The following is a 26,868-nucleotide window of genomic DNA, read 5'->3' as shown; positions in this document are numbered from 1 at the left end:
CCCTGTTTCAATCCAGGGGGTCAGTGTTGACATTGTGGAGGACTATAAATACCTTGGAGTACACATTGACAATAAACTGGACTGGGCTAAAAACACCACAGCACTTTACAGGAAGGGCCAGAGTCGTCTCTATTTTTTGAGGCGACTGAGGTCCTTCAACATCTGCCAGAAAATGCTGAGGATTTTCTATGAGTCTGTGGTGGCCAGTGCGATCCTCTATGCTGTTGCATGCTGGGGGAGCAGGCTGAGGGTCGCAGATGCCAACAGACTTAATAAACTGATCCGTAAGGCCAGCAATGTTGTGGGGATGGAGCTGGACTCCCTCAAGGTGGTGTCGGAGAGGCGGATGCTGTCCAAGATAAAGACAATGTTGGATAACACCTCCCACCCACTCCATGACATGTTGGTCAGTCACAGGAGCTCGTTCAGTGAGAGACTGAGATTACCGAAAAGCACCACTGAACGACACAGGAAATCATTCCTGCCTGTGGCCATCTCCCTGTACAACGCATCCACTTAACACACTGTTTGCTGCTACAGCTACACATGTTTCTTTTCCAACTATTTATTTATAAGTGACTTATGTATGTATGTATGTATATATATGTATATATTGTACTATTCTTAGTTAGCGTATTGTCTGTCTTGTCTTAATGTTGGTTTAAAATGGAGCACTGTAACAAAAAATAATTTCCCCCAGGGATCAATAAAGTATTCTGATTCTGATTCTGATTAATGAACATCAGTGTCAGTATGCCAGAGTTAGCCAAAAGTCTACGTGTCACGCTTGACCTGGCAGGTCAGACAAAAACAATAAATAAGAAATTTAACAACAACATCAAACAATTTATAACGATCCAGTTCAGACAACAAATACATAAAATTACATGAAATATCATACTTATAAAGTGTAACTATTTACAATTTTACATATAAAAGATAAAACTATACATGAGTAATTATCATGTTTAGCTCTACAATGTGTTTTATGGCTTTGCCAATCACGATGGCAGGAAAATCTGGCTAAACAAAGAAGAAATCTTAATTTGGGATTATCTTAGTCTTGTTTCATTTGTTCACAGAATAATTAAGATTTGTTGAGCTCTGCAAAAGACTCTTCAGTTGAAATGCAATAAATGCTTCCTGCAAAATCTGAGGCAAAAAAACCTCCAATGAACAAAACAGCAACGTCAAAACACACAAAACATTTTGCAACAAGTTGAAGCCTCTCCTATACACTCACTTAAATTACAGCTGCAGGCTATGCAGCAGAAATAAAAACACGGCAAAAACATGCAGAGACAATCCAAAAAACATGACGTGGCGTTCAAACAAGAAGCAGCTTCTTCATTTGTGAGCCTGCGGGCATTAAAAGGATCAGTGGCCTGTCTGGTTTGGTTTGGTTGGCAAAATGTCAAAATCATGTCATGATGTTGGAATTTCAGATTACAGTGATGTTGACTTTTGTTGTTTTCTTACAACGAATAAAAAAGAAATAATGTTTCTCCTGCAGTCTCCTCTACACCAGACTGACCACGGTGTTTACTTCACTGTAAGGGTGGTAATGACACAGAGCATGAGGCAGCCTAAATAAAGAAAGCATGGAAACCACATGGTTTGAAAAGGCTTAGGCTCAGCGATCAGTCATAGCAACTCAGGACCACAAAAACCAGCAGACAACCAAACGGCCGGCACCATCACAGCCCCTGTATCATGTCACAGATATAGGTCAGCAGTGCTAAAGCATCTGCAAATCTGCAGCTTATCTCTGCCAGTTTTTTAATGCTCTAATCAGACCAAATCCTCTGGAGTGGAATTGACTCTTAAGTGGTTCCACGGTTCCACCGAAAATGGGAGGTGATATTAAGGTATCAGGATGCACATTATATGGTTAGTGTCTCTCACTTTCACACATTTACAGGGGCCACGAGGTTATTCAGGCTCATTAACAAAGAACCTAAAATATTAAAAGAAAAAGACAGAATTTAACTGGGCATGAGTATGAAGAAGTGGGTAAAGGCAAGGCAGGGAAATGGCAGAATGATGTATAAAATGTCTAAGTAAACATTTCCCACAGTTGGAAGTCATTATTAAAATGCCATAGGCTGTCCTTAGCTCCTTAGCTCTACTGCTTGGCCTCCACTTTGTTTACACTACAGCGTGTGTACGAGCACTTGTTCCAAGAACTGGCCTCACTCTTGAATTTAGACGATTTATTGCATCTGCGGGTATTCATAATTGATGACCCCGCGGGTGCTTAATGTGACACCACATTACGGAAGAGAAAGAGGGCAAGTTTAAAAATAGCCATCATCTCATCCATTATTAAACACAACCCAGAGATTTGATTCAGTATCCATTATGCCACTCCACACACTGGCCTAAGACAGAATTAATAGTCTACTGTGACATAACAGAAATGAAGACTAACACTACATAATGGATTGTTTTATGTAAGTTGAAGAGCTGTATGTACAGCAGCCCATGCCCATCTACCAAACACTTCCTGTGTTTTTCTCAATCCTGTATCCTTGTTGATTAAACCACCAAGCAACCACAGTCCAACACCAGCCAACCTCATTTTTGCTGGACCAGAGTTTTTAACTTAAATTAACAACTGAAAAGATATCTTTCAGGCTTCTGCTAACTATTTTCACTAATCCTATTTTTACCTGTGAAAAATCGTAGAAGGATATTACTAAATTTAGATATATACATGTATGTAGTTATTCATCTTAACTTTTATTTAATATTTCAATTTGCAAAGAGAGAAACAGAAAACAAGATATAAGGGCTTGACAGAAGTCTAAATGATAAGTCAGTTAGCTTAATATAATAAATTAAAGCAAGGGGGAGGTAAAGGTAGTAAACTCAGCCTACCAATATCTTTGAAGCTTAACATTTAAAATATGACAAAAATAAATATGACTTAAATATTAATCTAATCCGTGCTTTAAAAACAAAAGATTATATGGCTTAAGGGGTTATGTGTTGGACAGTCCTTGATTGGATGCACTGTTTTCTGAGTCTGACGATGACAAGAATTTATGACATGACAGTCATGCAACAATTTGTGAGCTTTACAGGCACCGGTGGATCACATTACTCTTAAACAGAGCTGTTTTATTTCTCCTTGTTTCCACTCTTTACATAGACATAGTTGCATGTGAAAACCCCACTGCAGTATTTTTAACTATCCTGATGAGCTGGTCAGGAATGATACATTTTTTATTTGTTTGTTTTACTATTACATGTGCCACAGAGCACACAAGTGCAGAATAATCTTCCTTCATACTGTAAATATGAGAGTGGAGAGAGTGGACAGCTTCAAATACCTCGGAGTTCACATCACGCAGGACCTGTCATGGTCCTGTCACATCAACACCGTGGTGAAAAAGGCCCGTCAGCGTCTCTACCACCTCAGACGCTTGAGAGACTTCCAACTGCCCTCCAAGGTGCTCAGGAACTTTTACTCCTGCACCATAGAGAGCATCCTGACGGGAAACATCTTAACCTGGTTCGGGAACAGCACCATGCAGGACAGACGAGCTCTACAGAGGGTTGTGTGGTCAGCTGAGCGCACCATCCGCTCCGAGCTCCCTGACCTGCACTCAATCTACAGCAGGCGGTGCTGGACCAAGGCCAGGAAGATCGTGAAGGACCTCAGCCATCCCAACAACAGACTGTTCTCTCTGTTGAGGTCAGGAAAGCGATTCCGCTCCCTGAAGACCAACACAGAGAGACTGAGGAGGAGCTTCTTCCCGCAGGCGATACGGTCTCTCAATCACACCACCACACAGTACTGACCCACACATACAGTTCTTACACACACACTGGACATTCTGGACATTGTTTTCACTTCATCACTTAAATCACTTTAAGCATATTTGCACTGCACAAGACATAATGTGGATTGCACAACACTGGACACTACATTCTTCATTTCCAGTTAATACTTGTACAGCTGCTGTTATTGTGTATAGATTTATTTATATTTCTTCATACATTCTTATATAGTTCTATATTGTGTATTTTGTTGTACAGTTATTTTATTTTCAACTTTAATTTATATATTTTATCTTATTCTTTCCCAATTAAATTTACCCTTCATTAGGGCTGCTCAATTAATCGAATTTTAATCACGATTACGATCTGGGCTTTCAACGATCATTAAAAATGACAGAGCCGATTATTAGCCCCTCCCTAATTTATCCGCGACACCTTAAAGGCCGGTCCGTGAAAATATTGTCGGGCATAAACCGGTCCGTGGCGCAAAAAAGGTTGGAGACCGCTGATTAAGAGGACCCGAGGGAAGCTCGGAAAGCTAAGCAGAAGTTATTTGGAGAGGAGAGTGACTGCTGTTGGTTGAAAAGAGAGGTAAAAAAAAAAAAAACTTCAGTGGTGTTGCACACTATTTTATATTAGTTTCTAAAGTCATTGTTAACCCTTTAAATCCGGTCAGAGCAGCATGCTCCGTTTTGTGTAACTATTTTTAAATCCCTGTAGAACCCGTAAGCTAGCGCAATAATTTGTTTTGCATATGAAACCGGAGGAGTTGTACTTACATCTTATGCCATCAGCTTGTCCTCGGTCACGGTTTCGTTCCACATAAAGCTTTGCAAAAATTGCATAAAAAGCGCTTGCAGGAACAAAAACATAATATTCCAGAAACACGCTTTGCCGATCCGATCAGCTGTTCGTAACACTTCCCACAGTGAAACAGACGTCAGCCGAACGATCGCATGTCCGCCATTTCCTGCCCGAAACCGGAAGTGACGTCATTTTCGCGGAAAATGTAGTTTTTTACTTGTAGGCCTTAAAAGCCTATACTGGTCATGTTTAACTTTTCTGAATAGTTTCTGGGATGCTTAGAACTCAAATTGCACTGCTGGAAATAGTTTATTTTGATGCACATGCTGTTTTCTTTGCAAATTTGCATCATAGGATTGTTTTTTTTGTTTTTCCTGCAGTATATAAAAATTGGTGTATCTCCAAAATAAAACTATGAAGACACTCAAACTAAATTTCCTGTTGTTGTAAACTATTTTTTGCAACTTTTTTGTATTTAAAGTTTTGAGGGATAAGCCTCTTAAATTTCTCCAAGTAGAAATATATGTAAAAAAACGATATAAATTTTTTTGTAGTTTATTGCACTTTTTTGCAATTAATGTAGTTACTATGGACTTAATGCATACATATTATTAAAATATGGGCTATAACAGTTATTTAGCAACTTGAAATGCTCCCACAAATGGCACTACAACATGTAAAAAAAATAATATAAGCTCTGGCGGACTTGGTTCTATAGTAGGTCTTAAAGGGTTAAATAAATATCGTCAAATAATCGCGATCTCAATTTCAGTGAAAATAATCGTGATTATCATTTTTGCCATAATCGAGCAGCCCTACCCTTCATTCTAATTTGTGTTGTACAGTTATTTCATTTTTAACCTTAATTTATATTTTATTCCTTCCTAGTTAAATTTACCCTTTTTAATTTTTCATATTTATTTCCTATCTTATTCATAGCCTTTTCCTTTTTGGTTTTCTTTAGGTCACGAGCAGTTGTCCAAGCATTTCACTACATATCCATATCGTACTGTGTATGACTGTGTACGTGACAAATAACAATTTGAATTTGAATTTGAAATAAGACAGGCATATTTTGTTACCTTTGTCATTGTGTGGCCGTTTGGTCATTGTCTAGTTAAAAGATGAAACTGTGCGGGTCAGATGACAGAATGTGTATGGATGGGTGTGTTTAGCCTTCATTATGTTAGAGCTGGTGTATATTTCAGTTACCTGGCAACCTCTTCGGGAAAACAGTAGGTCGTGGCGAGTGTAAAGTATATGCACCAGAAATTGGCAGTTTGAACATAATGTTTTTGATACAGTAAAACACGCCATTCTTTAGAAGTACTGCCTTTGAGCAAGGCACTGAACTTTGCACCAAACAAATTCTCCTCTGTAGCAAGAACGAAGCAAACTACTCCAAAGGTACACTGCATGATACACAGTGGGTCAAATATGTTCATTCACTTGCCTTGGTAAGAGCCTTTCTCTTACCATCAACACTGACGTCCTGACAGCCTCGGAGACGCTCTGCCTCAGCTCTGCGGCGGTTCCCGGTTTGTTGAGACCCCGGGTAAACTTCCTCGCCTCCAGTGGCGCAGCAGCCATAGTATAGCCCACCTTTCATCAGACAGACAGGTCCCGCGACGAGCACACGGTGTGCGAGGTTGTTTACAAGCTGTCGCTGCAAAACGTAGATACTCTGCGCTCCGGGATGTCCGACTTGCCTAAGCGCAGAATCGTGCAGTTTTATTCTGTCGTCATGCTTTTCGTAAACTTAACGCTAGCGGACAGTGTAGCCCAGGATACCTGGCGACTGCGTCCCCAGTCAACAGCGACCAGAGAGCAACATCCAAAATCCTGCGGCGTCTCGTCCCGGCAGCCGAGGTCCCTTTCGCAAACAGACACGCCTCCTTTAGTCATTAGGACAGAGCTTTTTCAGCCATCATGTGCCTATCTGGCCAAGTTCTGTGACTCCATAGTGTAATTGTTTCCTCATACGATAGTGAAAGCTGCTGTCAGGTGGTTCGATTCCAGTGGGAAATACATATGGCCTGTGGACTTGAGTCAGGAAGGAAATTTGTAAAACTACAAAATTAAACACGACGAGCTACCCGCTGTGAAAAGGGAGCCTCGGAAATCAGAGCCCTTGAGTTGAGCTGTGGCCCATATTAACTACCCTTGAAACGGGAAACGTTCTAATGTTTTTCCGTGGTATAGATGATGTGAGGTTTAAGTGTTTTCTGTCTCTTTCCAATATTAAAAGCTTCAGTGTTTTCCATTGCAATTAGGGTTATTTGTTTTATATATTCATAAAAGGACTATATAGGAAAATATATATAGGAAAACTTGATTTTTGAGATTAGATGAGGGAAAACCACACACCGGTTAGTCATAGGCACGGGCTAACGTTGCCACCTGCTGGAATAATTACAGTGTACTTTAACACTTATAATGTTTTATTCACTACACAGAGGCAGTAAAGTAACACTAATGATTGAATAACAAACGATGCCTTAAATGACAATTGGAAAATTCTAAGTATAAGTAGGTAAATGCAGGAATAGTACATTATATATTAACGCTCGATCAATGACTAATAAAACGTTCTTGCTGAACGATTTTATTCTTTCCAAGAAACTGGACTTCTTATTTCTAATTGAAACCTGGCAGCGCGATGGTGACTTTTCATCCTTCATCGAACTTTCCCCGAGTGGGTACTCCTTCATCAGCCAGCCTCGGACGTCGGGTCGAGGAGGAGGTGTCGCTGCGGTGTTTGTCGGACATTTGTCATCCTTTGAACTACAGCTGGTTAGAATTGGAAATAAAGATCCGTTTTACTGCGCTGTAGTGTGTGGCCTAAACAGTATGTTTTAAAGGAGTTCAGTGACTTTTTATCCTCGACTTTGAAGCATAGTCGGGGATTTTAATATATACTCTGACCTCTTTGCCAGAGGTTTCCTTAGCGTCATGGATTCTTTTCATTTTACTCAGGATGTGTCTGGTCCCACACACACCAAAGGACACACACTGGACCTTGTTTTTACTTTAGGTTTAAACATTGATTTTATTTGTACTGAGGACATTTTTATTTCGGACCATCGTTGTATTCTTTTTAACCTGTCTTTTCATCTGTCTCTCTCTCCTATTCGACATGTGGTTAGCTCTCGCATCTTAAATTCCTCCACTGCTGTTAAATTTTCCGATGCCTTTAATTTAGTTTTATCTCCTTATAACGATGTTCATTTTGTAACAAATCTTTTTAATAATCATTGTCTTTCTATTTTAGACGTGGTTTGTCCTGTCAAAACTAGACTAGCTCAGGTTTCAAAATCGTCTCCCTGGATTAATGACAGCATTCGCTCCTTGAAGCGTTGCTGCCGTAAGGTTGAGCGTTTATGGAGGAAAACGCTTTTGCATGTCAAGCTCCTTCATTTAAAGATAAGATAAGATAAGATAACCTTTATTAGTCCCACACGTGGGAAATTTGTTTTGTCACAGCAGGAAGTGGACAGTGCAAAAGTTATGAGGCAAAAATTAGAATACAATAAGAATAAATACAGTACACAACTGTACAGAATAGAATAAAATAAAATACTATATACAGTAGAATAAAATAAAATAAATATACAATAAGATAAAAATAGAATACAAATACAAATACTATATACAACTGAGTAAAAATACAACGATGACAGAAAGGATTATTGCACTTAGTATTATTGCATATGTATGGATGTGTGTGCTTGATCAGTTAAAGTCTTTATTATGGAGTCTGACAGCAGTGGGGAGGAAAGACCTGCGAAATCTCTCCGTCCCACACCGTGGGTGCCGCAGTCTCCCACTGAAGGAGCTGCTCAGTGCTGTCACAGTCTGCTGCATGGGGTGGGAGATGTTGTCCATCAGGGATGACAGCTTAGCCGCCTTTTAGTCTCTTTTAGACCTTTTAGTCTCTTTTAACACTTCAGTTCGAGATGCGAGGGCTGCCTATTTCTCAGACTTAGTGTCTAAGAGCAGGTAACCCCAAGGTACTATTCAACACCATTAGTGATATTGTTGCTCCTGCTCCACCTGCTGTCCCAATTATATCAAATGAAGATTGTGAAAAATTTCTTTCTTTCTTCGTTGAAAAAGTCAGTAACGTGAGGAACAATATCTCTCCTTCTGTGTCTCTCTTGTCTGCTCCAACTCAAGCTAGGCCTGTAATTTTAGAAAGATTTTTACCTGTGTCCTTACCAGAGCTGGTCAAGTTAGTTAATTCGTCCTGCTCTCTTGATATTTTACCTAGATCTTTGTTTAAAAATGTCTTTCAGTCTATTGGTCCCTGTGTGCTCACAATTATCAATACCTCACTGGTTTCTGGTCAGGTCCCTGTTTATTGTAAGAATGCTGTTATTCACCCACTGTTAAAAAAAAACTAAGCTTCTCTTCTTAGTAGCTACAGACCAATTTCAAAATTACCGTTCATTGCTAAGATTTTAGAAAAGGTTGTGGCTAAGCAGCTTATAGCTGTTCTAGATGAATACAGCATTCTGGATAAATTCCAATCTGGCTTTCGTAGAGGTCACTCTACTTAAACTACACTTCTTAGAGTCTCCAACGACATTTTGATGAGATGTGATGCAGGAGAATGCTCCGTTCTGTTGATGTTGGACCTGACTTCTACCTTTGATACTGTGGAACATCATATTCTGCTAGATAGGCTGAGACACTGGGTGGGTATATCAGGGGCTGCTTTGGACTGGTTTGAATCCTATTTGCATGAATGATCCTTTTCTGTGGCTACCTGTAAGTACAGTTCCTCTTCTACTTTTCTTGCCTATGGTGTGCCGCAAGGTTCAGTTTTGGGGCCTTTATTGTTCTTGCTGTATTTACTTCCTCTTCAACACTTATTGAGATTTCGTATCACTGCTATGCAGATGATATTCAGTTATATATCTCCTTTAAGCCCCATGATGTTTCCAAGCTACAGATTTTGCATAAGTGCATTAGAGGTTGGATGGCTGGAAACTGTCTTCAACTAAATGAGGAGAAGACTGAAGTCCTTGTTTGTGCTCCTAAAAATTTTGTACCTAGTGTTATGGAAAACTTGGGTCCAACTTGCTACATTTGCCAAACCGTCTATCAGGAACCTTGGTGTTATTATTGACTCAGCTCTGACTTTGGATGCCCATGTAAAATCTCTGGTTCGCTCCTGTTTTTATCACTTGAGAAACATTGCTAAGCTGAGTCCCATTGTATCGCGCTCCGAATTGGAAGTTGCCATTCATGCATTTGTTTCATCTCGTCTGGATTATTGTAATTCTTTGTTTACTTGTTTATGTAATGCCTCTTTGGAGCATCTGCAAGTTGTTCAGAATGCTGCTGCAGAGCTTCTGACCAAGTCCTCCAAGTACTCCCATGTCACACCCCTGCTGATTCAGCTGCACTGGCTCCCCGTTAAATTCAGAATCCACTTTAAGGTTTTGACCTTGACTTTCAGGGCTCTGCATAGACAAGCACCAACATATATAAGTGAACTTTTACATCCATACATTCCCAGCAGGTCCCTGAGGTCATGTGACCAGGGCTTGCTGGTTGTCCAACACACGAGGCTGAAAACAAGAGGCGACAAAGCTTTTGTAACTGGCCCCCGGATTGTGGAACTCTCTCCCTTTGAGCCTGAGATCTGTGGACTCCGTGGTCGCTTTTAAAAAACAGCTAAACACTCATCTTTTTAAACTTGCTTTTGGTTGATTTTTATTTTTAGGTTTTAGTTTCTGTGAAGCACTTTGTGATTTTTATCTTGAGAGGTGCTATATAAATAAAATTTTACTTTACTTTTACGTTATATTTGAGCATGTTTGATTGTTATCATCTTTTAACAAACAGCAGTTATTTATTTGTTTTTATCAATACCTATCGCTTTGTACTATAACCGTGTTATAACGTTGGCGTATAACATTGGCGACTATTTTTCGAGGTATAAGATGTTAACGTCAGGCCGGTGTTTACAGTAATTAACGTTTCGACAGTTCCATCGATAGCCTGAATGCAGCACATGATTCAGGGTGTTGTATCCATAGTCTGCAGCACAGTGGCGCTGGCTCACCCCTCCCGCGGTGGAATTCTGTCCTCCACCCCCAACACCAACCCACAGCAACCTGATACCGGAGACGAGCGGTCCAGACAAGCCTGCAAACGAGGCGTTCCCAGCCGCCCTGTTCAGAACGAGAGATATCCATCTCCTCCCGCCGCCATCTGTCAGCGCCGGAGGAGTAGTCGCGGTGTACCGCACACCAGAAAAGCTCAGTATAGGCGCCACTGATTTATGAATTTTGTTTTCTTCTGCAAGGAAGCGCGAGAAATGAGACGGGACAGAGAAGTAACTGGCTTGGAATTAAGCTAGCGTCGGTTAGCAGTCAGCTTGCGACCTATCCGGGCTAAGTGGCTAATCTTTAAATGCCGAATTTATAGCTGTAAGTGTCGACGACTGGACATTTTTATAAAGGGTTAAAGCTGAGAATGGTTTGAAATCTAGACGAAAGAACTGAGTGCCTGATTTTTCGTGGTATTTACCCTCTTTGCCTAAGTTTTGTAGTACCAGACAGTAACCCCTGGCAGCTAGCATGTTAGCTAGCAGATATGGACGTTCCTCGCTGGCTAGTTGTGGATGGCAGATCCGCCAAACAAGTTAGCCGCTCGGCTCGTCTGTCCAGGCTGTGCTGGGGTCGGAAACGGGACTAACTTAACTTTCATTTGCACTTAACGATCGTGAACAAATCACCGACCCCAACCTAACAGCGTTACTTTTTTGCACAATTGCTCGATGTATTATTCCATGTCCGTGAGAGTAGTTCAAGTTATGACGTGAGGGAGAGGGTCTGAAAACAAAGTGGGAACTACAGAAGAAGTAAAAAGAAAACTCGGTGGACCTCTAACTACGAGACCAAAGTCAGTCAAGACTGTCATGGCTGTGGGCCGAATCACGATAAAGTCGCTGGCTGAATTTGGAATTTGCTTGGCGATTTTCCTGACTTCAGTGGCTGGTGAGTGTGTTACGGGTAAATTGATTTTTGGTTTGAGAGAAAATGTGCTCCTCATTAATATTTAATGCTTTCCTGTTGGTTTCTGCTTCTTTCTATACCTTCGCCATGGTGCAGATGTTTGAATATAAAACGATTTTCGTTTTTTGTTAATTGTATTTATTTATTTGTGTGTGTGTGTGTTTTGGCTGTGGTTAAAAAAATCCGAAAGACATTTGTTGCTCCCTGTGTTTGTGTGCGTCTGCCTCATCTGTTTGTTTTTTCTTCCCCCGCATCTTGTCTGGTTAGGTCTTTTCTGGAGTCTTCTATATCACTCATATCATTGAATGTAATAAAACATCATAGATATCTTCTCTTAAACACAGCAGCAAATTCACCCCTTGCTTATTTTAATCATTGGGTGTACAAAAGTGCTTAGAAAAACACTGCCAAACATACTGCAGCCATTGTCTGCCAAGTTGTGCCCCCTGTTCAAGACTTTGGGCTGAAGCCAGGCTTCTGTGAGACCTTGAGTGTGATAAGATAGTAGCAGAGCTGCACAGAGATAGTGGAGCAGTGTATGCAGGGAAAGGAGGAGAGAAGAGGGAGCAGGTGGAATGTGTGGGAAGGTATTTTAAAAGATGGGTGCTTTTGGTGAAGTTCAAGATTGTGCTCAGGCTCTGGCACCATGTTTGAAAATAGGGGGGTTTGTGTTGCCTGGTTTGCCCATCCCAGTGCGTGGGTGTGAATGTGTGTGCTTCTTAATAATGTATTATTATTTCTGTGAGTGTGTGTTATTGCCTAGGCTCCTCCATCCATTCATAGACAGGTTATTATCAGAAACCCACATTTAAAACTGCTGTTGCATAGGAAAGTATAAGAATGCATTTAGCAAAATTGGAATACACTGTGTGACTGTGTTCATATTTTAAAGCTGCCTGCGGATGGTGCCCTATTTGCATTTAGATGTGTATTTAACAGACAAGGTGGTTTTATAACATGACATTGAAGTCTGCTTTTTTAACCTATTGTGAGACCTATTGACTCGGGTTTGTACCTATCTAGTGGAGAAAAAGCATGATTCAATAGACAAACATTTCTTGAAGAGGGAACCTTTCAGGTTGTGGCTAAAATCATTTACAGAGGTGCTTTAAAAAAAGAAGACAAACAAAAAGCAAAATGTAAATTGTGGTGATGTCATTTGATATTTAATTAATACTTTACCTTCATGAGTGTGGCTTACTTGCGCCGACTGTCAGAAGATTGACATATTACTTCAGTAATCAACACAAGGGCAATTAATTGACGCTTATGTGTGTATGTGTGGTGTAAACGACCAATAAATCCAAATCGTTGGACTGTGCAAAATTAATTAGGACAGCAGTCAGAGAGAAAGAAGACAAACTGCTTGCTCTCTATGCTGTTGCTTTATGAATGCAAAGCAGACACATCCCGGTGTACCGATCTTGAGGTCATCCTTGGAACGATAAAGATGAGAAGCAGCACAGGGCTGTATATCTGGCAGAAGTGTTAGTCATCTCTCTGACTAAACGTCTTGCTTTTTTTTTTTTTTTTTTTTTTTTTTTTTTTTTTTCTTCCTCCTCCTGTTGTCCCCTTTTCATGACTTTTCTGTTACCTCTGTTCATGTCTGAATTCCCTCTGCTGCCATGTGTTTAACCTGTTTGCAGCTTGGCCTGGGTCGTCCTTTCGCTGACTGTCCATGGTGACTCGTCAGTATGTGGATGTGGGTGTAGGTGTATGCCTGCTGCTCCAATATGTCATGTAGAAACCGTTTCAAACATGGCAGAAACTTGCACACCATACCTGCAGTGCGACCACAGGCTTTCTTTGTAACAGGGCTTTTATTTACAGAGAATTCTTTCCAAGTAAGGCCTAAGTTGTAGCATATTCATGCTGAAAACCTGTGTGACAATTTAAAAATATAAAAATTTTTCACCACAGCCAAAAACTTAGTCTTCTACCAGGTAAGCTGGAGATTTGGGGGTCCAAAGAGGATTATAGTAGCACCAATATACTATAGAATAAAAGGCCTGCTCATTTGCTCCGCTTGCCCAAACCTAAAGACATTGTCTCGAGGGCCCCATACTGTGGCGTTGACAGACCTACTGTTCCCTAGCCTGGTCGCCCCTCTCTAGCCTTGCAAGGCCACGGCAGGTCTCTTGAATCTGTCAGCTTGGCCACATCAGTGGCTCAACAGAAAGTGAAGTTAGTGGCTCAAGATTACAGACTCCTGTTGGACTGTGGTGTGGTTGTTAGATGTGCGTCCTGGCCCACATTGTAGGCCATGGAATTCTTTTAGCCAGGTGTAAACTGCTGTGGATCCTTTGATTTGCTCATTCTTTTAAAATGCAAGTTTGGTTGGAAAACATGTAGAAGAGGATGGATCAGAATTATTTAAATATCACTCTCAATAAAATTTGAGGAATTTGTCTTGGTGGCAGAGAGGTGGCGAAGATGGCACAGAGAGTACTTTCCCTGAGTTACAGGCTGCACCTATCAAATATTTTTAGGACAGTTAAATGTTCTCAAAAATAGTTTCTGCTTATCTTTTGTTCGTTGAAAGCTTTTTGGGAGAATTAGTAATCCAAATAGTGGCTTATTATGATGCACACTAATATAATCAAACCAAGCTTTAGGAATGATTTAACTGTCTTTACTCAGTGTCAGCAGTGTGAAAAAATTACCCAAAGCCCACAAGCTCAAATTACCAAGCTGTGTCCACTTTGGCCCTCACCCTACACTGCTGAGTGTGCATTAAGCTCTCAGGATGTGATGCCGTACATCCTGAGAAGCAGAAGGATAGTAAACAGGAGGACAGTCACTCATGAAATGCTAAAATATCAGCCACGTAGAAGCAGAAATAATATTTACATAACTGGAACAGTGCAAATTAAAAGCTTAGGCTGGAGAAAAGCACTGGCCTCACTTTGATTCCATGATATTTTGGTTGGTCCTCGTCATTATTTTTTAAGATGTGATACTGACTGCAGATAGAAACAGACCAATGGATGCTGGAATGGGCAGGAGGTGGGAGGTCATTTGATCTCTAATACAGCCAGCGTTGTACTCTATTAGCTGAAAAAAATCAATGTGTCTCTCTTCCAGTACCACTGGTTTAAGTTCTGGGCGGAGGTAAAAGCAGCAAGAGATACAATAGAGCAGTGTTTAACATGCTTCCGATTTGGCAAAAAGGAGAAATTAGCGGATGCTTTAGAAAACAAAAGGTGCAACCTTGAGATGGTAACTCAGAGTGACAGCCTATGATTAGTACGAGGCATTTTCCTTGACCAGTGCAGACAATACATCTAGAGTGTGCAAAAAGTGTTGTTCAGTGTGTGGATTAACAGTTCTGCTTGGGTTCGTGCGTACTTACATGAACAGAAGGTTTAAAAAGAAGGCAATCTGTTAACTGCCACTTATGTGGAATTTGCTGCAAATGTGTATCCTCCTCTTTGTAGGTTTTAAATCCTCAGACGTCAGTATTCCTCATGTCCACATTGACTTACAGTGATAGCTGCAACAGAATGAAGTGCAGTTATTATGTTCCTTAAAATTAGGGCTGCTCGATTATGGCAAAAATGATAATCACGATTATTTTCACTGAAATTGAGATCACGATTATTTGACGATATTTATTTAACCCTTTAAGACCTACTATAGAACCAAGTCCACCAGAGCTTATATTATTTTTTTACATGTTGTAGTGCCATTTGTGGGAGCATTTCAAGTTGCTATACATCAATACAACTGTTATAGCCCATATTTTAATAATATGTATGCATTAAGTCCATAGTAATTACATAAATTGCAAAAAAGTGCAATAAACTACAAAAAAATTGAAAATCGTTTTTGGTTTTTTTTACATATATTTCTACTTGGAGAAATTTAAGAGGTTTATCCCTCAAAACTTTAAATACAATAAAGTTGCAAAAAATAGTTTCCCACCACAGGAAATTTATTTTGAGTGTCTTCATAGTTTTATTTCGGAGATACAGCAATTTTTATATACTGCAGGAAAAACAAAAAACAATCCTATGATGCAAATTTGCAAAGAAAACAGCAGGTGCATCATTTCACTGTGGGAAGTGTTACGAACAGCTGATAGGAATGGCAAAGCGTGTTTCTGGAATATTATGTTTTTGTTCCTGCAAGCGCTTTTTATGCAATTTTTGCAAAGCTATATGTGGAACGAAACCGTGACCGAGGACAAGCTGATGGCATAAGATGTAAGTTTCATATGCAAAAAAAATTATTGCGCTAGCTTACATGGTTCCGGTTCTACAGGGATTTAAAAATAGTTATGCAAAACGGAGCATGCTGCTTTGACCGGCTTTAAAGGGTTAACAATGACTTTAAAAAATAATATAAAATAGTGTGCAACACCACTGAAGCTTTTTTTAACCTCTCTTTTCAACCAAAAGGCAGTCACTCTCTCCTCTCCAAATAACTTCTGCTTAGCTTTCCGAGTTTCCCTCGGGTCCTCTTAATCAGCGGTCTCCAACCTTTTTTGCGCCACGGACCGGTTTATGCCCGACAATATTTTCACGGACCGGCCTTTAAGGTGTCGCGGATAAATTAGGGAGGGGCTAATAATCGGCTCAGTCATTTTTAATGATCGTTGAAAGCCCAGATCGTAATCGTGATTAAAATTCGATTAATTGAGCAGCCCTACTTAAAATTAACATTTGGTAGGAAGTTAGACCAGATGTGCATTTAACAAAAGTAAGGGAAAAAGGCAGCAGAAATGAAGCAGGCCAGGTGATCAGATAAAGCACCTGATATTGGATTAATATTGGAATTCAGCTGGTAGTAATGTTTTAAAACCTGTATAAAATCTTGATTTTGTTCACCTTGACTTTTTATTTTTATATGAAATATCACACTTTCCAAAGCATGGTTGCTGTATTATTGATGGCAGAGTTTAACAGTATTAATTAACCTGATGGATAATTGAAAAAATGTGATTACCTTAATTTTTTTAAGTCGAAAATTCAAAAGTATGAAACATTCTTTACATTTCCAACAAGCATTCAGCATTTTTGTGGGGTAAAAAGTTAATGAAGTTACCTGGCTGGGACTATAGACAAAGCCTGTCACATGATGGCTTAAGTGGTCGTAGTCATTCATGTGCACTGCCTCTTCTTACATGAAAACCCCCCCAGATAATACAAATGACAGCGATGGTATCATAACTTACCTTTATTTACTGTGAGATTGAGTGTTGTTTCCACTTCTTTATTATTTTTTTCGTCTTCCTTTATTTATTTTATTTTTTTCAACTAAAGAGTATGTCTTAAATATATTAGTTGAATTGTTTTCCAACTACTGTTATTGGGTATTATCTTGCTACCTTTAGCCCCTAGGATAACAAAGGACATTAGCTAGTCCTAAGCTATTAGTCACTTGATTTATAGCCAATTATTTGATTTAGGGCTGCTCAATTAATCGAATTTTAATCACGATTACGATCTGGGCTTTCAACGATCATTAAAAAGGACTGAGCCGATTATTAGCCCCTCCCGGTCCGTGAAAATATTGTCGGGCATAAACCGGTCCGTGGCGCAAAAAAGGTTGGAGACCGCTGATTAAGAGGACCCGAGGGAAACTCGGAAAGCTAAGCAGAAGTTATTTGGAGAGGAGAGAGTGACTGCCTTTTGGTTGAAAAGAGAGGTTAAAAAAAGCTTCAGTGGTGTTGCACACTATTTTATATTATTTTTTAAAGTCATTGTTAACCCTTTAAAGCCGGTCAAAGCAGCATGCTCCGTTTTGCATAACTATTTTTAAATCCCTGTAGAACCGGAACCATGTAAGCTAGCGCAATAATTTTTTTTGCATATGAAACTTACATCTTATGCCATCAGCTTGTCCTCGGTCACGGTTTCGTTCCACATAAAGCTTTGCAAAAATTGCATAAAAAGCGCTTGCAGGAACAAAAACATAATATTCCAGAAACACGCTTTGCTGATCTGATCAGCTGTTCGTAACACTTCCCACAATGAAACAGACGTCAGCGTGAACGATCGCATGTCCGCCATTTCCTGCCCGAAACCGGAAGTGACGTCATTTTCGCGGAAAATGTAGTTTTTTACTTGTAGGCCTTAAAAACCTATACTGGTCATGTTAGACTTTTCTGAATAGTTTCTGGGATGCTTAGAACTCGAATTGCACTGCTGGAAATAGTTTATTTTGATGCACATGCTGTTTTCTTAGCAAATTTGCATCATAGGATTGTTTTTTCGTTTTTCCTGCAGTATATAAAAATTGGTGTATCTCCAAAATAAAACTATGAAGACACTCAAAATAAATTTCCTGTTGTTGTAAACTATTTTTTGCAACTTTTTTGTATTTAAAGTTTTGAGGGATAAACCTCTTAAATTTCTCCAAGTAGAAATATATGTAAAAAAAACAAAAACGATTTTCAATTTTTTTGTAGTTTATTGCACTTTTTTGCAATTAATGTAATTACTATGGACTTAATGCATACATATTATTAAAATATGGGCTATAACAGTTGTATAGCAACTTGAAATGCTCCCACAAATGGCACTACAACATGTAAAAAAATAATATAAGCTCTGGCGGACTTGGTTCTATAGTAGGTCTTAAAGGGTTAAATAAATATCGTCAAATAATCGAGATCTCAATTTTAGTGAAAATAATCGTGATTATCATTTTTGCCATAATCGAGCAGCCCTAATTTGATTTGTAGAGATAGATTGTAGCATTGGCTGTGGTAGCAGGCCTCTTGATGACAACCTTAGCTTAGCCTAAGGATTCTCTAGAAGTGTGTTATTCAAACATTTTAGTTGTAAGTAGGACACTGGGAATGCTTGTCATCATAGAGGAGGATCAGTTATGCTGTTCCAACTTGAGTAGAGAGGAATCTAGTGTTTTACTTTACTGTGATACTTTCTTTGCTACTTACATTTGGAACATCTCTGCTAGCTACCCAGCGCTAACCAGAGACCACCTCTCTGCAAAACAGTGTTGATAGGAATAATTGATGCCGCTGGGAAAAACAAAAAAAAACTTTTGTAGTTTCTAAACTAGTTTTCACAATACCATTTAGCTGGTACAGCACTGATGCGAATCACAGTAAAGGGCAACTCAGGAAACCAAGAACATATGCATATAACATTCTTTATCAGCCCTGAGTTCAAACCACTTTAAAATACAGTACCAAATATATTTCAAAATGGCAGAAAATATGACTTATTGTAGCTTAAACTAGCGATGACTGTCCGCTCTTTGCATGGTAGCAGCATAATAAATTAACTACCAGAGTCATTGGCTTCCATTCTTTCTGTGACCTAATTGTTTCAGATCTTTTTATTGAGCTGAGATTTTAGTTGTGCAGAACATTACAGCACGTGTTAAATCTTAGAGAACAGGTGAAAAATCCACCATATCAGACAGCCACAGTCCTCTGGTAGAGTGGGTGGATGTGTAGGGGAAATCAACCAGTCAAGCTATTATGTAGCCCGTCAAGCCTGTACTTGTTCATTTATTCAACGAGAAAATATGTGTTATAAACACAGACTAAATTCAGACACAGCCTAAAATGAGAGCTTATCCATAAATCTGAGATTATCCTATACTCGCAAAATGATAATAAACACCTCTTCGGTCTAGTTCTCATCTGTGTTTTCATGAAATATTTGAGAAAGTTTTAAATATAGAAAGAGGGTGGGGGGTTGGGTTTTAGTATAAATACATGGTGGTCTGTAACGAAGGCCTTTAAGCTTTGAGGGGCAGTACAAGCCACAGGATTAGCATAACTGTACCAGACCCAGACAGATACAGACTGAGTGGTGGTTTGGTTTTTTGTTTTTTTTGTTTTTTGGGGGGGGGCAGTCCCTGAGGCAACAGATGGGACAGATTAAAGCCCACTCTCCTCACCCCACATCTCCAGCATCTTAAAACTCAGCCAGGGGACTTGAAAAATTGGGAGTGTCAGAAAATACCTTAAATTCCTGTCCATCATACTTCAGCAGCAAGCATGCACCCAAATAACAATATAATTTAGAGACACTAGTGTTTTAATGGCTGTCGGCGTGCAGCAGCTTGAGCTCTTGTGACACTGAAAACACCGTGCTCCTGGGCAAAGATAATGCCCCTCTGCATTTTCAGCATATTTGTGTTGTGTTGAGATGTGAAATGAAAACGTAAACACTAGAAGGAAATGAGTGTGTTTTAGTAGTACAGGTGTTGGAATATATTTGTTTGAGTCAGAATCAGCTCTGTTTAAAATTTCTATGTGCAGCATACTTTCAGCTCCACATAAAAAGCAAAGCAAGAGAGCACATCTCGCATCCTGGAGTAGACCGTGATCGCGTGCCAGCAGAGATGATGGTGTGTGCATGATGCACCAAGCACATTTCAGCCTTTAGTCAAAAAGCCCTGCTCTGTTTTTTCCCTCCTTTCCTTTTCCACCCTGTGTCTCTAATCTTGAATGTGTGGAGAAAAAACAGCCAACACATCCATGCACTGGGTGACTTTTAATCAAGTCTCAGACTGCCGTCTCTTGCATTGGTGCTATGGGCCTTGGCAGCACTGAGAGAGGGAGAGAGAGCCAGATTAGATCGCTGTTGTTTTTTTAGTAGGGGAAGGGGGTAGTCCACAGGAGTGGGAGGGTGCACTGAAGGCCAGCTGGGGGAGGTGGAGAGAGATTAGCAAATAACTGGGCCATGGGTAAACACTCAGCAGTGCCCGCCACCATCCAATGAAGAGGCACAGAGCAGTAAACTACTCTGAAGCCTTCTGATATGACTACCCCCTCTCTCCTCCCCTCTCTCCTCCTCGGTCCACTGGCCTTGCCTGCATCTGACCCACAGCACCCAGGTACAGAGCCTTCCATGACCAATCATAAATGGAGAAGGAAAAAACACAGAACCCAAGTCAAGTAGAGTTGCAGGCAATCCAATGAAAAGTGATTACTGGACTGTTCCCATGGCTCAGACTGCAAATGAGTAAAGCCTGGGTCACTTGGCTTCATTCCATGCTCCACTGTCTTCCTTCTCAGTCTACTTTTGTATATTGAGCTACTAAATTCAATAAATACATTTCAGACAATGAATGTCTTTTCCTGTAAAGATTTAGATGTGAGTAGATGCTAAAGAAGTTGCCGTGTGACCCGTGTTCTCTGTTAATCTTGTGCACGCTTGTTATGTGCAGCCACACAAACAGAATGGAACTACTCAATGTGTTGCAGGTCAGTCAGTGTGGTATAATGATATTTTAGCCAGACAGGCAATCATGTGTTTAGATTGGGTGGGAGTGAAGGGTTTGGGGACTGTGGGCACGTTGCTTGACAGGATGAGGGCTTTTATTTGTTTTTATACCTCAACGCTCTTGTAGATTAAGCTTTATGAAAAGGGTTCATGTCATGACTTTAAATACTAATAGAAGTATTACTAAATAATTTTTGTATGCACTACTATTTTTATTTTATTTCTACCAAGCCAGGCATACAAGAGTGTTTAACTGTTTGTGGGTGTTGTCACAGGCTCTGCACTTCCTTCTGTTGTCCCTTTATGTTTCTCCTCTTTGTACTAGAGTTGTTCTGACTTCCACCATCTATACCAGTCTTATTGCTGAATTTGAGTGCTGACAAATGATAGAAAATGACAAAAGAAAAGATGATTGCTGATTAAATCTATACATGTTTAGCCTTCCCTTCCGCCTTTTTAGAAGTGGCTATTAAATGATAAAAGGGAAAAGGCCAACGAAAATTATAAATGATAAATAAGAGGTTGAAAATACATCATCATATGCATATGGTGGACAGCAATCTTGTATTTATAAACAAAAGTGGTGTGAGATATGAGTAAAAGACAGTGAAGAGGTGCAATAATAGCTGTTGTTTTCAAATTAAATTACGGTCAGAGGAGTCCCAGTGAGAAGCTGGGAGGTTCTCTGCTATCCATGTGTTCACAATACTGGGTATGGCATGACTACACAGCCCATACTAATCAGTTTTGTCAAAAGATTTCACAATGGTTATGTTTCAGTCATGCCGTACTCTCGAAAAGAAAGCCTGTAGCATAAAAATACACTGCTTAAATGTGGGTGACCTACGGTTTAATACTGTTTCTGAGCACATCCTTTGCAGGATGTGATGATGAAGCACTGGAGCTGCTGCCTTCCTCCTAACATGCTGCTCTTGGTACTTTCTGCTGCAACATGTGGATAAATTCAACGCTTCAAATAGCTACCAAAGTTAGTCGTGGGGGCTGTGCTGCAATTGAACAATCATGCTTGAAGTGGAGGTTTTGGCAAAAAGTTTGCTGACTCACCGTTGGAACAAATGTTGGGCAGGATCATTTCTTTTGCCATGAACAGTAGAACAGTCTTTTATAGAAGTTATTTTGAAGTGTTTTGTATTGATGATCCTTTCTAAAAAAGTATTTTAAATAGTATACCTGATTTCCAAGTTCTTGGTCAGAAAAAGTGTTTGTCTGTCTCTTTCAATATCAAAACACCTTGGAATTGCAAAATGTTTTCAACAGGGAGAAAATGTAAGAAACGCACAAAAGCTCTATTCAGACACTGAGATTTCACCGACGTTATTCAATAAGAAAAAATGTGACTAGAGAGATCAGTTATTTTTCAAATCTTCAAAGTAAAGAAAAATGAAAATACAGCTGCATCAGAAGACTTTCTGTGCCCATTGTCAACCGTGCAGCATTTATTTGTCATATTTTAGCTTGGTGGAATAGAAACAATATGAAGCCGTATGTATGATAAGATGTTAGTGTGTGTACTATTTAGTAATCAGAATGCAACACCCTGCTAGAATTTTACCGGCTAACCCCGGCAGAGCCGTCAGCCATTTCCTCATGAAAATGAAAATTCTTCAACATAGTTATAACTGAGTTTGAACTCCTTTCCCGCTTTACAAAGCATGCAACCCACAGAACAGAAGGCAGTGAGGAGCCCACAGGTTGAGGGTCGCCGAGGCCCACAGTAGACCAGGGTTGATAGCTTTATCAGATGATGGGAGCAGCGGAGGAGAGTTGGCTTCATGCCCAGCAGAGCTACCACTCCATCATGTCACCCTCTGCCCACACAAGCTAGCTTGACCTTGGACTGAGCACAGCCACTTTCCTTTGTCCGCCCCTTTAAACAGTTTTCAGCCCCCCACACCCTCAGATGCAGGAAAGGGAGGAGCTGGGAGTAAAGGAAACTAAGTAGCATATTATGTCTCCCTTATCTGAAATTACCCACGGAAGCATCCTGTGCACACATTTCTTGCTGGCATAGCACACAGTTTTCCAGACATTCACTGCACACGAAAAAAGGAGAACGGACACTTTCTGACTTCTTACACAAAAATCAACAATATTACATTAGATTCAAGGTTTATTCTGATTTTATGTAATACGACCTATAAAATTGTTTTATTATTTAGGAACAAGGTTGGAACTTAACCATGCACACTGAGCTGCTTAAACTCTGGTCTTCTAGACACTGCTGTTATTACTCATCTTTTTATTGATGTTTTTTAATTGGTGCCATTTGGAACCCTTTAGCTCCAATCCTCACATACTCCTCTGTATGGGAATGTGTTATGTCCTTCAGGCTAGAGTTGAAATTGGTATTTGTATTAATCTTCTGCTTGAGAGAACCAGTTGTCTTTGTGGGAAGACTTTATATATGTGTGTGTGTGTGTGTATATATATATATATATATATATATATATATATATATATATATATTCGATAATTTTTTATATATTCGGTTCGATACTTTTTCGATACAAAAAAATGTTCATGCCTTTTTAATTTGTCATTTATTATAAATATATATTTTAACTCAAAAGTACAGTTTTTTTTTTTCCTCAGATATTTTTATCAAAGTTTCTGCATCCATTTTTACAAAAGACAAATTGAACAATATGCCGTCAGTTTTTAAATTTAACCCTAACCCTAACCCTTGTGCACGTTTTTTTATTTTGACAGCGAATGCGCACCTGTGGACCACTTATGTGCAGCCCTGGTTATTTAGCTCGTCATATCGCAGCCACAGAAATTCTTTTGTCCATGAAACCATAAAGCTGCACTTTTTGCCTTATAGTCTGATTCATCATAACTTTTCTGTTTTGTGGTAAGCTTTTCTTTGGCTGTCACTTCTTCACCCTGACCTGTCTTATTTGGCTCAGCTGAACTAAAATATATATCCTGCTGCTTTTACACACGCACTCACATAACGCTCAGCGATTCTCTGCACGATTAACCTCTCACATGTTTAAGCTTGCTGCCGGAGATTTCACTTGTCATGTTTGCGTAGTAAGCTAACGATTAATAAGACGATGTCAGAGGAATTGGTGCACAAATTATCATCACTCACCAATCAGTGCTGTCGCTCTCTATACACAGTTCACGTGATTGCAAAGTGAAAGCAAAAAACAAGCACAAATTCAATTGGATTTCATTATGTCACATATTGACAGTGGCTCACCGATGCCAATGACATAATTGCCCAGCTACATTTCCGAAAGAATGCAAAAGCATTGACATATATTTTTCCTTCCTGCGATAGCCCGACGGGCAGGGCAGAGAGAGATTTTGGTAGCCCGACTGGAAAAATCGCTAGCCCGTATTGCGAGCCCTGTATCTGATTGAGGAATCACTCATCTTTGGAAAAGAGAGTTTATTACAGAGAAATGGCTCTTTCAAAAAATAAAAGCTATACTATACGCTTCTTCTGGGCTATATTCTCAGCAGCATATTAAACATATCAGGTCCCCATGAGGAGAATCATGTGCTAAAGGCTGTCTAAATGACTCTGGTAAAGTTTGTAGCATGCTTGCTTGTTGTTTTTGTCTGCTTCCACTTGTCTTTGCACTAGGATGATGTCGGCGTAAATGTGCAGTCATATTCGTTGTGTTCCCACTAGTGCTTTCAGGTTAATCTCGTTGAAATGACCTTAACGCCACAACACGGCAAATCTCCGTTAACGAGCTACCCCTGATCGCCCCGTGCATGGGGCTAGACGGCCAACACGTTAACGAGCTAACTGCGCTAACACACTAATTCCCACCCGTGTAATTGAGCATTGCGTGGCACATCCAACATACTTTAGTCCATGACGCGCTTACCTTCAGGGTCATACATCGCATGAAAACCAAAATAATTCCAAACGCCAGATCTGAATGAGGGTGGGGGAGGTTCAATTTGCCATGTTGCAAGGAGAGCTTAACTTCTGTCTCGCTAGCTTGCCCTGCACTCTTCCTTCTGACGATGCTGTCTGTGTTGAGCGCTCAGTGGATCTGCGCTCGACAGTGCAGCCTAGGTGGAGTAGTCGAACGCAGATTCACGAACGCTCAACACAGACAGCATCGTCAGAAGGAAAGTTGATAAAATAAATTTCAAATTTTGTATTGTTCGATACATATGCATACCGAACCGAAAGCACTGTATCGAACGGTTCAATATCGATACGAATATCGTTGCACCCCTAAAATATATATATTTGGATCTTTCCAGTGCCTACCTCTATAGCTCCTATAACACACACGTAAACACACACAAAAATATCTCTCTCTCTAAATGTATATAAAATAATAATTTTCTTTTTTCTTTTCTTTTACATAACATACATCTTTGCTCTCTATCTCTTCACAGCGGCGCAGGGTGAGGTGAGGGAATGTGCCTTCACAGACCAGCAGCAGCAATGGGAGGTGGAACGAGTGGCGGGGGATGAAGGCCGGGTCTCCCCAGAGAATACCACTATCCGATGTGCCAAAGGCAGACACTGTTTTGGGCTGTGGGAGAAAACTCCTCCAGGAGAAGTGCGCCTGGTGAAGCAAGGTATTTTCACTGTGACAATGTTTGTTTGTTAGATTGTGAAAAGTCGCCAAAAAGCTTAGAACCTTTCTGGCTCAAACAATCTTTGTGACTGCAACAAATATGCTGTCACTAGTGGGAAAACCAGGTGCTAGTTATTTTCCCAATCCTTGATCAATCTTAGTATATGTCAGTTGAATTTTTAATCATTCCAGGTTCTCGGCATGAAACTGTGTAATTATTAAAGTAGTGGGCTGACAGAAAATTAATATCATCAGTTTTTAATTACTCAGTAAAATTGTTGTGTATAGGTCTGTGTGGAAAGTACTCCATACGTTGTGGCTTAGCAACAGTTCAGCTCATAATACACCTACAACTTGATTTTTAGCATCATATAGCATCATATAAGTACGCGTGGATCTGCCAGGCTAGAGGAAAGCAGGAAAACCACAGAGGAGATTCACTAATGTAGTGGATGCATAAAAAAACACATGCTGTCCTGCTTTACTCATGCAGGTGAGGAGAGCATATGTTGTTTGTGAGTTTTAAATGCTGACTTGCTACAAGGGTTTGGTACAGCAGGAAGCTTTATATGTTTAATTTAGTTTTTATGCCTAATTCCCTTCCTGACACAGTCACAACGAGTTGTTGGAATCAAACCAGCAACTCTTCACTTGGTGGGCAAATGTATAAGTCACTACAATATGGAGCCATTGACTACATTTAGGGCCACAAAAACCAGAAGACAAAACATCTGTGTTCGATATGCTTTAAATGCGGAGAAGAATGAATTCATCGTTGACATATAAAGCTGTCGCTTGGATGTTCAGAAAGGTTACATCCTCAAACAACACATAAAGGAAGACAGAAGGGTGGGTCGAATACAAGCCTGAGAGACTTGTATTTATATTGTCTTATTTGTCACAGTATTTTTTAGTATTCAATGTCATGCAGTGCCCAATATTTTCATTTGCATTTTAAAGACATTTTCTCCATAAATTGTTTCAAAAACCCATAAATTGGGACACAATTTTAACCAGAATGCAGTAAGAAAAATTACAAATCCTCCATTTTTGTTTTTTCAGTCATCATCAACTGTTCAAATCATTTGCTCAAGATGTAAATAAAAATGTTAATGGTTCATACGCAGAAATCTTCTTGTTGGAGGCCCTTTAAAAGTCGTAATCTGCTGCTTTCCTTTACATTATATTAAATTAAATAATTGGGGGTGTTTGTCTGTTTGAGAGACAAATGTTTGAATCTTTATCTGTTTTGTGACATATTAGACTGAAATATTATTTAAGAAAAAGTGAAATAAAAGGCTCCTTACGCATATTTCATTTGTGTCTCAATCTTGGCTGGAAAAATTCTTTGTGACAGAAGCTGACCTCTACCACACTACTTGAAAATTCATATGAATGTTTCAAGTTATCTGAAAGAGTTGAAAAGAGCTGTAAGCTCAATTTTTACATTGAAATGGTTTC

General features: G+C 39.8%; 1 protein-coding gene across 1 annotated transcript in view; it reads left to right on the top strand.

The window, feature by feature from the left end:
- The first annotated feature begins 10,719 nt into the window (after positions 1-10,719).
- Positions 10,720-26,868, top strand: part of LOC146642385 (bone morphogenetic protein receptor type-2-like) — a 40,135-nt gene continuing 23,986 nt past the window's right edge. The window contains exons 1-2 of the mRNA XM_085398345.1: positions 10,720-11,600; positions 25,223-25,408. Coding sequence (XP_085254471.1) covers positions 11,522-11,600; positions 25,223-25,408 — 265 coding nt within the window. The 5' untranslated portion in view covers positions 10,720-11,521. The remainder of the gene's footprint in view (positions 11,601-25,222; positions 25,409-26,868) is intronic.

The sequence above is a fragment of the Rhamphochromis longiceps genome, linkage group LG23 (assembly GCF_057381845.1).
Source record: "Rhamphochromis longiceps isolate RC_006_pf linkage group LG23, R_longiceps_female_GT1.1, whole genome shotgun sequence".
In the NCBI taxonomy this organism is placed as follows: Eukaryota; Metazoa; Chordata; class Actinopteri; order Cichliformes; family Cichlidae; genus Rhamphochromis; species Rhamphochromis longiceps.
Note: the sequence above shows the minus strand (reverse complement) of the source record. Positions and strands in the feature narration are given on the sequence as shown.